This window comes from Sinocyclocheilus rhinocerous, unplaced genomic scaffold, assembly GCF_001515625.1.
Source record: "Sinocyclocheilus rhinocerous isolate Xijiao unplaced genomic scaffold, SAMN03320098_v1.1 scaffold1606, whole genome shotgun sequence".
Taxonomy (NCBI): Eukaryota; Metazoa; Chordata; class Actinopteri; order Cypriniformes; family Cyprinidae; genus Sinocyclocheilus; species Sinocyclocheilus rhinocerous.
The window spans coordinates 487,428-499,138 of record NW_015628313.1 but is presented as its reverse complement, the minus strand read 5'-3'; the positions used below and the strand labels follow the sequence as shown (position 1 = coordinate 499,138).

Sequence of the window (11,711 nt, the reverse complement as noted above, 5' to 3'; positions counted from 1 at the left end):
TGTGTGCACCAAACCCATCTTGAGTGTTTGCTGCTAAAAAGCTAATTTTTTTTGTTTCATCTGACCATTGAACCCAGTCCCGTTTAAAGTTCCATTCGTGTCTAGCAAAATAAATATGCTGGAGTTTGTTTTTAGATGAGAGCGTTTTCTTTTCTCATTTTTTCTTGAAACCCTCCCAAACAACATCGTTTTTTTTTAGGCTTTCTGACCCCAAGACTCAGCTATTTTCTGCAGTTCTCCAGCTGTGATCCTTGGAGTCTTTGGCCACTCAAACTCTTCTCACCGTGCATTAGGACGATATAGACACACAACCTCTTACTGTATTAGAGAAAAATATTTATTTCATAATGTGATTTTCCCCCACTTTTATTTTTTTTCATTTTTTATTTAATTAAAGGTTAGATTTTTTTTTTTTTCATTTTTGAATGAAAGATCAAGTGGATAAACAATGCAGATTTATTTTCACAGCCTTCTTTGATCATATTTACCAAGGGTATGAATAATTTTGAGCACAACTGTATGTATGTATGTATGTGTATTTTGTGAATTCTATACTTATTGCATACATTGTCAAAGTCTTATACAGTCATTATTTGACTGCAGTGTTGTTGAATTATGCAGCCAAGACTTTCTTTAATTGTTGCACTCGTTTATATGGTGTAGTGACAATAAAAATCTGTTATTTTTATTTGTTACTAACATTTTTGACACAGACACACAAAACTGTTTTAGTAATAAATCTAGAATGCCTAAAAGATATAAACACATGTAAAACAATTTAAATATCGAATCATAAAATGTTTTGTGTTTTATATATATATATATAATACAAAACATTTTATGATATATGTTTCTATATCTATATATGATATGTTATCTATATATAAATCAAAACAAAACACACACACACACACACACACATATATATATATATATATATAAAGTGTTTTGTTTTGATTTATTTATGCATAAATATGCATGCATGTTACTTGGCATATAACAAAACTGACGTGAATATTTTACATTTTAATAAATTTGAATTTGAGCACAGAAATATTATAGTTTAAAATATATCAAACTATTGTCTGTCTTAAAAAGGACCCAAGGCTATTAAAAGGTTTTACTCTAGCTTTAATCATTAAATCTGTACTGTATTAGCAATACTATCATTTTTTTCCCACCAGTCAGAACAGATGAATGACGGTCCATACTAGCTGCATGCAGTACTGTTTTTTTAATGAGGATCATCTTAAGGATGGCTGCAGCTGGCCTGTTACATGTCTTTAATAGCTGGCTGTGTTATTGAATTGTAATCCTTTTAGTTCATGCTAACATCCACAAGCTATGCTGAAAAGTGCCGCTGTCTCGTAGATGTTGGTTGAGGCTTTCTCTGTCCTTTCCGCTTCCAGTGATAACGGGGAGACATGGGACACAGGCTAGCTAAAGCATCAACCAGAGCCAAAGGTTGGCCAAAAAAACGCAATGAAGCGACACAGCGCTAGCTAATTAGCCAAATTGAACATCGGCACCGCAACATACAGTTATTATTGAACATACGGTTGCCAGGTTACACATTGGCAACACAATGTTGTGACAGCTGTAATCCCGCTAATAATGCGCACTAGCTCGCTAAGCGGACAGCACGCGTTGAGGGACCCGGTGTGTACATTACCTCTGTCTGCAGCGATGGTCCAAGATGTTTCCGAAGACTTCAAAACATCTTTTTTTGTTCTACACACCATGATGATATGAGAAACAACGGCTCTGGACATAATAATCCCATAACGTTTTGAAACGACTGAAGTTCCCGTTATTTGCCTCACTTCTCTCAGCAGCAGCGATGATGACTGAGCGAGCGGACCGATATGTGACGTCACATCTGGTCGAATGGGTTTGATTTGAAACATAGTTTGGAATAATAATCACATGAATAAATATTTTAATAGATAAATAATATTTAAAACAGAATGGTTCTCAATAAGGTTTCATTTGTTAACATAATACGGACTCAGCATTTAATAATACATTATTAAAAACAAAAGCTGTATCACTTCGTATTCCTTAATGGACCTGAGCTCACACACAATTAACAATTGTATTTAACTAATGATAGTTAACTAATGGATCCTTATTGTAAAGTGTCACCGTTTTTATAATTATTCGTATTGATGGCCATTTTGTTCAAATTTGCTTTAGGATATTATGCTCACACGCTGAACATTTAAGTATAAGTAAATTAAGATTTAAATTAAAAAAGCACATTATCCTTATTTTGGTCACATATCTTCATTGTGGAATTAGGCAAACATTAATTTCAAAATATAAAAAATAATTCAAACATTTAGTTAGGAAAACAATATTAGTTCTGAATGCACTCAGAAACCAGCAATAGTGTTGTTACACATAATTAGATATGAGATATTGGTATTACTTGTAATTAATCTAATATAATTTAATAGTCACTGAGTGAAACAGTTCTGTCCTTTTCCAGTTTTCATTTAACACAAACAAATGCATCCACAATGTACAAATGTTTCTTATAAGAATGTGAGAGGAATTTATACATTTATGAAGACAGATGTCAGTTTTATACTTTTAGTAAAAACTACACTGTTTTTGAGACTAGGGTTCCTTGTATCTTACTCTGTAAAAAAGAAATGAAAAAAAAGAAAGAAAAAAGATTTTTACTGGCATTAAACTTACTGAGTGATATTTCCATATTTTTATAAAGCAAATACACATGGACTAACAGAAGATTTTCTTGTCAGTACACAATACCCGTTTCACAGATCACTAAAAATATTCCTCAGATAAAATGTTTAGAGAAATAATGTCCTCCTAACAACAGCACATCATGTAAACAAACAAACAAAACAAAAAGATTTTGAAACCTATAAAACACAGGATTAAAAACCTTAAAATATTATTCTAAGATTTTTTTTTGACATTGGAATCATGTAAAAATGGTTCCCTTTCCTAAAGTGAAAATTTGCATTCAAAACTATTTTAAAATCCAAGCACAACTATCCTTTTTTTTTAACAGTTGAGACATGCCCACGGAAACGGCTTTAGGCAATAAGTAGTGATGGTTCCTAAGTGTTGAATCTAGGTATAGTTGTAGTAAGTGTTATAATTTTGTAATTCTTTATACTTGAAACGACCTAATTAATTAAACATCTCAACTTTCCTCTTATAAGGCTAGTGTAACACTTTTTTTTTTTCTTCTTAAGAGTTTCTTATGAATATATGGCCCCTGGTTATTAGTGTTCTTATATGTGCTGAATGCTATTGAAAATTCGTAGTTGTCGTAAACACATCCCTAGTAATAGTGATTCTAGGGATGCACGATATTGGATTTTTGCCGATATCCGATATTTTTCCAACTCATTTTGGCCGATACCGATAAATTTCCTTTTGTTTGGAAACAACCCTAAGTCTCTCCTATGCAGAAATTATAAGCAAAATATTTTTAATTTTGGTTAGTTTTTAACAAGAACTTATTTGTTAGAATTAAATAAACAACAATGAAGGTTTTTTGACAGTACATTGAAGCTTTAACTATAGCCTAAATAAACTATATATCAATCGCTGCATTTTTTTCCCCCAGAAAGATGCAGTGTTAACCTTAACATTTTAGACTCAATTTTAAGATTTAACATTTGTAGATGGTCTAAAGCAAAAGAGCTGTAAAACAATCTGAAAATCTTTTAGAGCTTATGATTTGTTTAAAAAATAAAACATATTACACATTAATGAATAAATCAGTATATATAAAATTAATTTTCAAGTGTCATGTTTGATTTTTTCTTACCGAACGGGCTTTAGGACCTGGGGGAGGCTGCCGCTGCTGCCACTGCACGTGCTATTAATGTTTACTCTATCACACACCAAAGGCTTTTCTGTATGTGCTTTCACAGATTAAATGCAGCGATCCAAAACAGTCAATCTAATCATCATTCAGACAAAAATTTGCTTCAAGAATGAGCCACACTGCTGACTTGATCTAATCACTAGCACACCCTGAGCACATGTGAGTTAAGGTATTCCTCTTATCGGCATAATTTTTCATATCCCGATATCCCGATTCCGATATCAGTCCGACAATATCGTGCATCCCAATCAAACTCTAAAACAATACTAAAACGTTATTCTTTCTTAAAATGGAAATAACAGTTAAAACTAAAAACAAAAATGCTTTGCGGACAGCATTTTGTTCAAAGTCCAATATTAGCTCTCATTTGCAGCTTTTCCTTCACCAAGCAGCCTCTCTCTCTCTGGGGCTTCTTCCTCCTCTGCTCTCTGCTCTCCAGGGCAGCAAGGCAGTTTGGCCATCAAGGGCTTGTGCAGTCCATTGTACAGCGCTGTACCAAGGAGTAGGATGATGAAGCCTAAAATCTGTAGGCCGTGGAATACCTCCCAACCCAGCGCCAAACTCATGACCCAGATGACCACAGTACGCAGACTGTCCAGCACCATGCGAGTGGTGGCACTTATTTCCTTGGTGACGCTGATGCCAGCGAAGTTAAAGAAGGCAATGCTCACAGTGTTGCCCAGAAGTGCCAGTAAAATGAGAGGCTTATGACCAATCTGACAGAAGGCGTCCAACGCGTCTTCAAGGACCTGCCGTGGGTTGTCTGCAAAACTTCCCACATGGATGATATATAAACACAATTGCCTGTTTGTAAGTAGATGTTCATCATTAACAAAGGCATATTTGGCCGCATTTTTCTGATTTGACAGTAACAATGAATGGGTAGGACTGAGAGTGAAATAACCTCAGAAGCCACTCCGTCAAGTCAGAAAATATAATCACTCATTTGTAACAGCACTGACAGATAAGTTAATCACAGACTTAGGGGGGCTAAAATGAAAAACGGAGATCTCCTAAAAAGGGTCTAGCAAACACCTATGGTAATGACAACATTTAGTTGTAGGCCAATCAGCATTGTTTGTTTCATTAATCTATACTACCTTTGATTTATTGCGGATTTAATCTTTTTAACAGTTAGCCTTTTCTAGCAATTAATCATAAACAATAAAGACTAAATAAATTAAATAAATAAATTTCTTTTGAACTTACAATTCAAACTAATTTTGAAAAATAAATAAATAAATAAATAAATACCACCACAACTGTTTTCAACAATGATAATAACAAGAAATATTTTTTTGAGTACTAAATCAGAATATTAGAATGATTTCTGAAGGATCACGATACAGAAGACTGTTGTAACAGCTGCTGAAATTCAACTTTACTATCACAAGAAAAAATTAAATTTTAAAATATATAAAAACAGTTATTTTAAATTGTAATAATATTTCACAATATTACTGTTTTTACTATATTTTTGATCAAATAAATACAGCCTTAGTGAGCATTGGAAACTTCTTTCAAAAACATTCAAAAAAATCTTACTGGCCCAAAACTTTTAAACAGTAGCATGTGACATAACATAAAAGTCTATAATCATTATGATAACATTATTAATAAGTAGCATTAATATACTTCAGGGTTCAGTGCTAAGGATTTTTTCCACTGGCCCGGTCGAGCCAGTGGTTCAAATTTTTACTTGCCCTGCCAACATTTTCACTGGCCCTGCCACAAAAAAATTTAATAGTTGCTGTTATCATTGTTTTTGACCTATGTTATCTTTTATTCTAAAAAACACCAACATTTTAGATATCAGTTAAATTTTTTACAACTCTCATTTCCAATTTCGATACCACTACTAGCCTAATAAATATAAGAAGTCGTCCAACGCGTCTTCAAGGACCTGCCGTGGGTTGTCTGCAAAACTTCCCACATGGATGTAGAACATTGGGATGAGGAGCAAAGAGAGGATGACAAATCCGAAAAAACCTAAGAGAGAGAGAGAGAAGACAACTAAGTTACTATCACAAGAAAAAATTAAATTTTAAAATATATAAAAACAGTTATTTTAAATTGTAATAATATTTCACAATATTACTGTTTTTACTATATTTTTGATCAAATAAATACAGCCTTAGTGAGCATTGGAAACTTCTTTCAAAAACATTCAAAAAAATCTTACTGGCCCAAAACTTTTAAACAGTAGCATGTGACATAACATAAAAGTCTATAATCATTATGATAACATTATTAATAAGTAGCATTAATATACTTCAGGGTTCAGTGCTAAGGATTTTTTCCACTGGCCCGGTCGAGCCAGTGGTTCAAATTTTTACTTGCCCTGCCAACATTTTCACTGGCCCTGCCACAAAAAAATTTAATAGTTGCTGTTATCATTGTTTTTGACCTATGTTATCTTTTATTCTAAAAAACACCAACATTTTAGATATCAGTTAAATTTTTTACAACTCTCATTTCCAATTTCGATACCACTACTAGCCTAATAAATATAAAGTTCAAAGTTATTAAAGACAAGTGAACAGTCAGGAAATAATAACAAATGAACAAATTACAAGCAATAGCACAATTAAATATATAGAACAAAGATTCAAATCAAATGATGCTTTAGGTTTTTATGTTTGCAGGTGTTCAGGTACAGAAATTGAATAGTAACATGTAAAATAACATTGCATATTCTTTACTCAGTGTTACCATTCTTGATTTTTCATAGCCATTTGAAATTAGATACAACCACTGAATTTTAATCACGAATTAATCCAAAAAGAGATTCTACACATTTAATGTTTGATTTAAATTAGACTGTATAATTTCAAAATTTGAAGCAAAAACAGAATGGTCTGACTTTAACTTTGTGAAATTATGCTACATAAAACATCTGCACAAAACAAAGACAGCTGAATTAGACGCAAATTCACTCTCTGACAGTAGGTGGCGCTTATGGAACAGCAGCGATACAGCATTTCCTTGGTTACCGCTGTAAACACAGCAGCTCTGCCCTTATAAACACTACTTTAATACGCATTATACAGAGGCACGATGAAAAAACGCCATGTAAATGTTTCTAAAGACAGTCAGTTCCCCTCAGAAACACGTTCATATAAACCCCCAATTCCATATTTATTATTTTCTCCTAACCATTAGGCTACGACTGCCCCATTTATGTACAGTATATACATATGTGTATTTTATTCATATATCTTTATTTTTTTATTATCTGTGTGTTGTTGTTGTCTCTGTGTACTGGAAGCTTCTGTTACCAAAACAAATTCATTGTATGTGCAAACACACTTGCCAATAAAGCTCTTTCTGACTTCGGACTCTATTCCGCACATCGTGAACAATGAGCTGCTCTGCCTGCTACAGTATTTTCTCCTCTTTGTGTCCATCTTCAGCGTCTCTGGCCTCTGTTAACATCCTGTTTACAGACTTAATATAATAATAATGGCAATATATTCAAAATTTTACCTTCAGTCCCAACAGCCTTCAGTGGATGCACATTGTGCTTGTAAACAAACTTCTCCTCCAGGACCATCTGGACTGCAACAATAATCTGCGCCATGATGATCAAAAGGTCCCCTATAAGACAAGATCAAAAGATAATCAGTGCAACAGTCCAATCAGATAGAGATGCAAGATACAATCAAATAAAGAAAAAATCCTGATATCCAGCCTACGAGAAGATTTTCTGAGTTGTAAAAGACAAATAGTCATTACGTATGATTAAAAACATTCATCAGCAGGTAACTACTGACCTGTGATAACCTCACTGAGCTTATGGGAGTCATTCCCATGGCCACTCAGAAAGTCAGCCAGGCCAACCACCACCAGACCAAGGATGGTGACTAGGATCCCAATCCACTGGCTGGGCTGCAGTCGCCGTCCTAAGAATGCTACAGACAACAGTCCAGTAAAGATGATCACAGCTCCTCGCAGCATCTGGAAACTAGAGGCGCTGGTCATGTTCAGTGCTAGAGATATAAACAAAGAGGAATGAATACACAAGCACAGAACCTGTTTAAGTAAATCCAAGAATAAAAAGAATAGACATATATAGTTTTAAAGAAGATAATACACAGTTCATTTACTTATACTGCTGACACTGTAACGATACAAAGCTGGTTGTAAATTGGTGAACCTACCTTTTAAGGACTAAAGACTATTGACACAATATACTCCACACACGTTGGATACTCACCAATATACATGATGGATGTTCCCAACATGTCACAAAGGGCAGGGGGGAGGAAAAGTAGGGGGTTGAAACTTTGGCCCGGATCCATCGTGGGCTCAGGTTTGCACCGATCATGACAAAGAAGAATGTGGAACACCACCAGACAGGACAGCTCTCCCAAAAACATTCCCACAGCCTGGAAGGGTGAGACGAGGAGATGTGCGGTGAAGAAAGGAGTCATTTATTATTAAGATGCATGCAGGAAAAGCGTCAGAGACAGGGAAAAGTGATATGAAGAGAAGGACATAGAGTCAAAACCAGTTCTCACTTTGCCAAAACATAAATAACTCTTTCAGTTCTCCGTTTCCTGAGAGGTACTGAAAAAAAAATTGCTGAGAGCGAAGTTTGATGTGAATAGTGTGTTGTTTTCTCGAGGATAGATAAATATCATTACCTGTACAAAAGGGTGGGAGAAGGCATGATCTGGGGTACCATTACATCCAGGTGCAGAGAACATATCAGCCCATCTAGAAGACAAACAGATTTATTAAAGGTCATTAAATGTGTAAATGTGATATTAAAATTCATCCAACTTAATGTGCATTAATATGCAGTATAACAGTAAATAACGCAGTCATAGCAAACATTGGCTCAAAGATAGATTAAGTTTGGGAAGCACACAAATCCGTTTGTCCAAACCAGTGGTTCTCAAAGTTTTTTGGTCACACCCCCCTTTAAACTACTCCACTTAAGTCACTATAAGTTTAATATGTAACTATGCACATGGTACACTAATGTCACTTTTACAACCATGAAATGACAATGCATGACTGACATAAAGCCTCATTATGAAGAAAAGACTTTAACAAATAGATTTTAACAGCTCCTTTAGATTTAACAATTTGACGATTGATTTTAGAAAGATTTGGTTATAAAGAAGAGTCATTGTGGTACTGTAAAAAACGAGTGTACAAATATAGTTAAGTGTTAAAACAGAGATGCATCAGTGTCAGTTTTTCAGCAGATACTGAGTGAAGTGTGGTATCAAATACCATCTGCCTAGAAACATCAAGCTTGTTTTAGATACAAAGCTGTATCAATTTACAAGTTACTTAACAGCATTTATAGCAGACATCTTCTTGGCTAAATGGACCACCAAGTTTCATGCTGCGATTGCACTATTGACTAATAGTCACAAGGGTTTTGGTGGCAGAATTGCTGATTTTGCAGCATCAACATGTCACGACACGTCGGATCTTCACAATTTCACGTGAGTCGTCTAATCATCTTGTCCTAAAATGCTTCGTCTGTATATGTAAAGTGCATACGTTGTTACTGAAAAACAATCTTTCTTTCATCTATTTTTTGCTTACATTAACAAAAAACCATGATATTACACAATAAAATGACACACCTTCACAAAATAATAAGGACACGGAGTACAGTTTTGTAAAAGAAAACGTGAAAGCATCCTTGTCTGTCCTATTAATAGAGGCAATTAGTTCAGTTAACTAATATAAGTAAGCAGAAATCACATGTAAACAAACAGCATCTAGCGCGTGCGTGCTACTTACTTTGCGGAGAGTGTGTTAATAGAGCCTGTGGTGAGCATCAGACCGGCGAGAAAGAGCTGGTATTTTGTCCAAGCCATGGTGAGTGTGGGACTGAGTGACCATGCACATCAGACACTCAGGCTCTCTTGAGATTTGTCTTTCTTGCTGATGATGAGTACAACTGTCTAAACAGGTCATTTCCCTGTATGCAAATCACATGATGGCGATCATGTGACACACCAGCTGACGCCCTACTTCCGCAGATTTTCAACGTAGAAATGCACAGATCTTCTGTCTTAATATGATATATGAATCATATATGAGCAGCCAAGCAATCAATATGCGATCAGAACAACACAGTAATTTGAGAAAAATTATGAATAACTAATGTGTTCGTTTGACTACGATGTGTTCGTTTCCTGACTTGTTGGTACAACAAATAACAACAAAAAACGGATGTTTACAGTATTAGATAAATAGCTAAACACCTTTATTTAATTCAGGATACAGTATTATACGGTGAATTCTTATAAAAGATTCCTTCGTTCCAAATGTTTGTGTTGTGTTTGTGCGGCGTTTGAATCACTTCAGTGACTCGGTTCCTTTGAATCCGTTGACCAAAAAGATTCGTTCAGATTCATTTGCTGACCCTTTAGCACGCCAGTAGGTGGCGTCAAGTTTATTTTTCGCTCTGATTGACATAAGCAAGTCCAGACCTTGTTTTCTTTAAAGGGGTCATATGATGCGATTTCAAGTTAGATAGATACATTTCAATAAGGTAAATATATTTCCATATCATATATTATAATATGATGGTTTGATGCGCAAGAAACATTTATTAATTTTGTCAGTGTTCTGCTGCTTAATAAATAGATAAGATAGTTGCAAAGACTAAAGTCTCAAACCCAAAGAGATATTCTTTATAAAAGTTAAGACTGGTCCATGCCTTCCTAAAAACGCCTCGTTTAAATACGCCCCCACATGTCTAAATACACAAAATAATGTTCTTTTTAGCAACATCATATGACCCTTTAAAAAAAATCTTTAAAATCTTTAAATTATTTAATATTTAAATCATACTATCTATTTGTATGCTATTAACACTTATTTTAGATGAGTAAAGTTTGCAAACAAACTTTGAAGTTGGCTTGAAAGTAAAAGCTTGTGTGAAAGCTTAAAGTTTGAAAGTTTAGATAGATAGATTAGATAGAAGTTAAGTTAACATTAGATAACATGTTGCTAGCATTATTTAACATGTTGCTACATAATTAACATAATGTAAACATATTGCTAGCTTGATTCTAACATGATTTGCATGTTGTCAGCATGTTGCTAGCATGTTTTAACATGATTACTATTGTTACCATGTTGCTAGCATGATTAACATTTTTCTAGCATGAGTAGCATATTGAAAGCATATTTTAAACTTGATTTAACATATTGCTAACATGAATGAAAAAAATCCAGCTAAAAACCAAGTAATGGTCTGAAATAGGAATAAAACAGCTTAAAACCAGCTAAAACCAAAAGATTAAGTGAAAACAGCTAAAAAAAACAGTTAACCAGCTAAAACCATCTAAAACCTGTTGATTCAGTTAAAAAAGTTTAACAACCAGCTAACCTAGACTGGTTGTCTAATCTTAGCTGGTCTAAGCTGAAAATAGCAGGTTTAAGCTTGGTTGGTCTTTTTAGCAGGTGTCCCAGCTTGACCAGCTAAAAAGCAGAGGCCAAAAAAAAACACACACACTTTTAAACCAGCCTGGGAGACCAGCCAAAGCAGCCAACCAGCTAAGGCTGGTTTTAGCTGTTTTTAGGGAGTTGTTAAGCTTTGCTACAATAGGCAGCTTAAAGGGGTCATATGATGCTGCTAAAAAGAACATTATTTTGTGTATTTGGTGTAATGAAATGTGTTTATGCGGTTTAAGGTTCAAAAAACACATTATTTTCCACATACTGTACATTATTGTTTCTCCTCTATGCCCTGCCTTTCTGAAACGCGTTGATTTTTACAAAGCTCATCGGTCTGAAAAAAGCGAGGTGTGCTGTGATTGGCCAACTATACAGTGCCTAGTGATTGGACGAATACCTCAAGCGT

At 34.6% G+C, this 11,711-nt stretch overlaps 2 protein-coding genes across 2 annotated transcripts in view; both read right to left on the bottom strand.

The window, feature by feature from the left end:
- Positions 1-1,869, bottom strand: part of LOC107737314 (tau-tubulin kinase 2-like) — a 27,290-nt gene extending 25,421 nt beyond the window's left edge. The window contains exon 1 of the mRNA XM_016548782.1: positions 1,673-1,869. The gene's annotated coding sequence lies outside the window, so the exon portion shown is untranslated. The remainder of the gene's footprint in view (positions 1-1,672) is intronic.
- A 2,182-nt stretch (positions 1,870-4,051) lies between these two features.
- On the bottom strand, positions 4,052-9,836 carry LOC107737338 (solute carrier family 35 member F6-like). Its single transcript, XM_016548808.1, has 7 exons — positions 9,638-9,836; positions 8,518-8,590; positions 8,088-8,259; positions 7,645-7,860; positions 7,358-7,468; positions 5,775-5,860; positions 4,052-4,620 (listed from the first exon to the last, which is right to left on the bottom strand). The coding sequence occupies exons 1-7, from the start codon at positions 9,712-9,714 to the stop codon at positions 4,228-4,230; spliced, it is 1,128 nt and encodes a 375-aa protein (XP_016404294.1). The 5' UTR covers positions 9,715-9,836; the 3' UTR covers positions 4,052-4,227.
- Between the last annotated feature and the right edge of the window lie 1,875 nt (positions 9,837-11,711).

Excerpts from the sequence above, each read along its gene's own strand:
- LOC107737338 (XM_016548808.1), bottom strand. The coding sequence starts at position 9,714 with ATGGCTTGGACAAAATACCAGCTCTTTCTCGCCGGTCTGATGCTCACC. Across the intron at positions 8,260-8,517 it reads TCTCCCACCCTTTTGTACAG|GCTGTGGGAATGTTTTTGGG; the intron begins GTAATGATATTT and ends TCACCCTTCCAG. Across the intron at positions 5,861-7,357 it reads GAAGGCTGTTGGGACTGAAG|GTTTTTTCGGATTTGTCATC; the intron begins GTAAAATTTTGA and ends TCTCTCTCTTAG.